This window comes from Crocuta crocuta, unplaced genomic scaffold, assembly GCF_008692635.1.
Source record: "Crocuta crocuta isolate KB4526 unplaced genomic scaffold, BGI_CrCroc_1.0 scaffold443, whole genome shotgun sequence".
Lineage (NCBI taxonomy): Eukaryota > Metazoa > Chordata > Mammalia > Carnivora > Hyaenidae > Crocuta > Crocuta crocuta.
In genome coordinates, this window is record NW_027529446.1 from 805,752 (window position 1) to 806,203 (window position 452).

At 71.7% G+C, this 452-nt stretch overlaps 1 protein-coding gene across 1 annotated transcript in view; it reads left to right on the forward strand.

Moving 5' to 3' along the window:
- APC2 (APC regulator of Wnt signaling pathway 2) overlaps window positions 1-452 on the forward strand; it is a 17,660-nt gene that overhangs the window by 8,182 nt on the left and 9,026 nt on the right. Inside the window, 1 exon segment of the mRNA XM_077760603.1 lies at window positions 59-198. Coding sequence (XP_077616729.1) covers window positions 59-198 — 140 coding nt within the window.

Genomic DNA, 452 nt, shown 5'->3' on the forward strand with positions numbered 1-452 from the left:
GGCGAGCGCGGGGCGGGGGCAGGCCCTGCAGCGCACGAGCCCCTCCCCGCTCGCCCAGGTGGACTGCAGGCCGTGGCGGAGCTGCTGCAGGTTGACTACGAGATGCACAGGATGACCCGGGACCCGCTGAACCTCGCCCTGCGCCGATACGCCGGCATGACCCTCACCAACCTCACCTTTGGGGACGTCGCCAACAAGGTGCCCGGGGCCGCCGGAGGGGGGCAGGGTCCGTGCCCCCCTCGACCTCGTCCCAGCCTTGAAATAGTCCTGAGAGGGGGAGACAGTTGTCCCCAGCTTCGTGCTGAGGCCCAGGAGGTGGTGTCTGGACGGGATCAGCCAGGCCCGCGGCCTTGGGCGCTGCCCTGAGCCTGTTTCCTCCTGGGAGCCGCAGGGCGCCGCTTCCCTCCCCCGAGCAGAGCAGAGAGAGGGGCGGGGCTCAGGCTGGGGCGGGG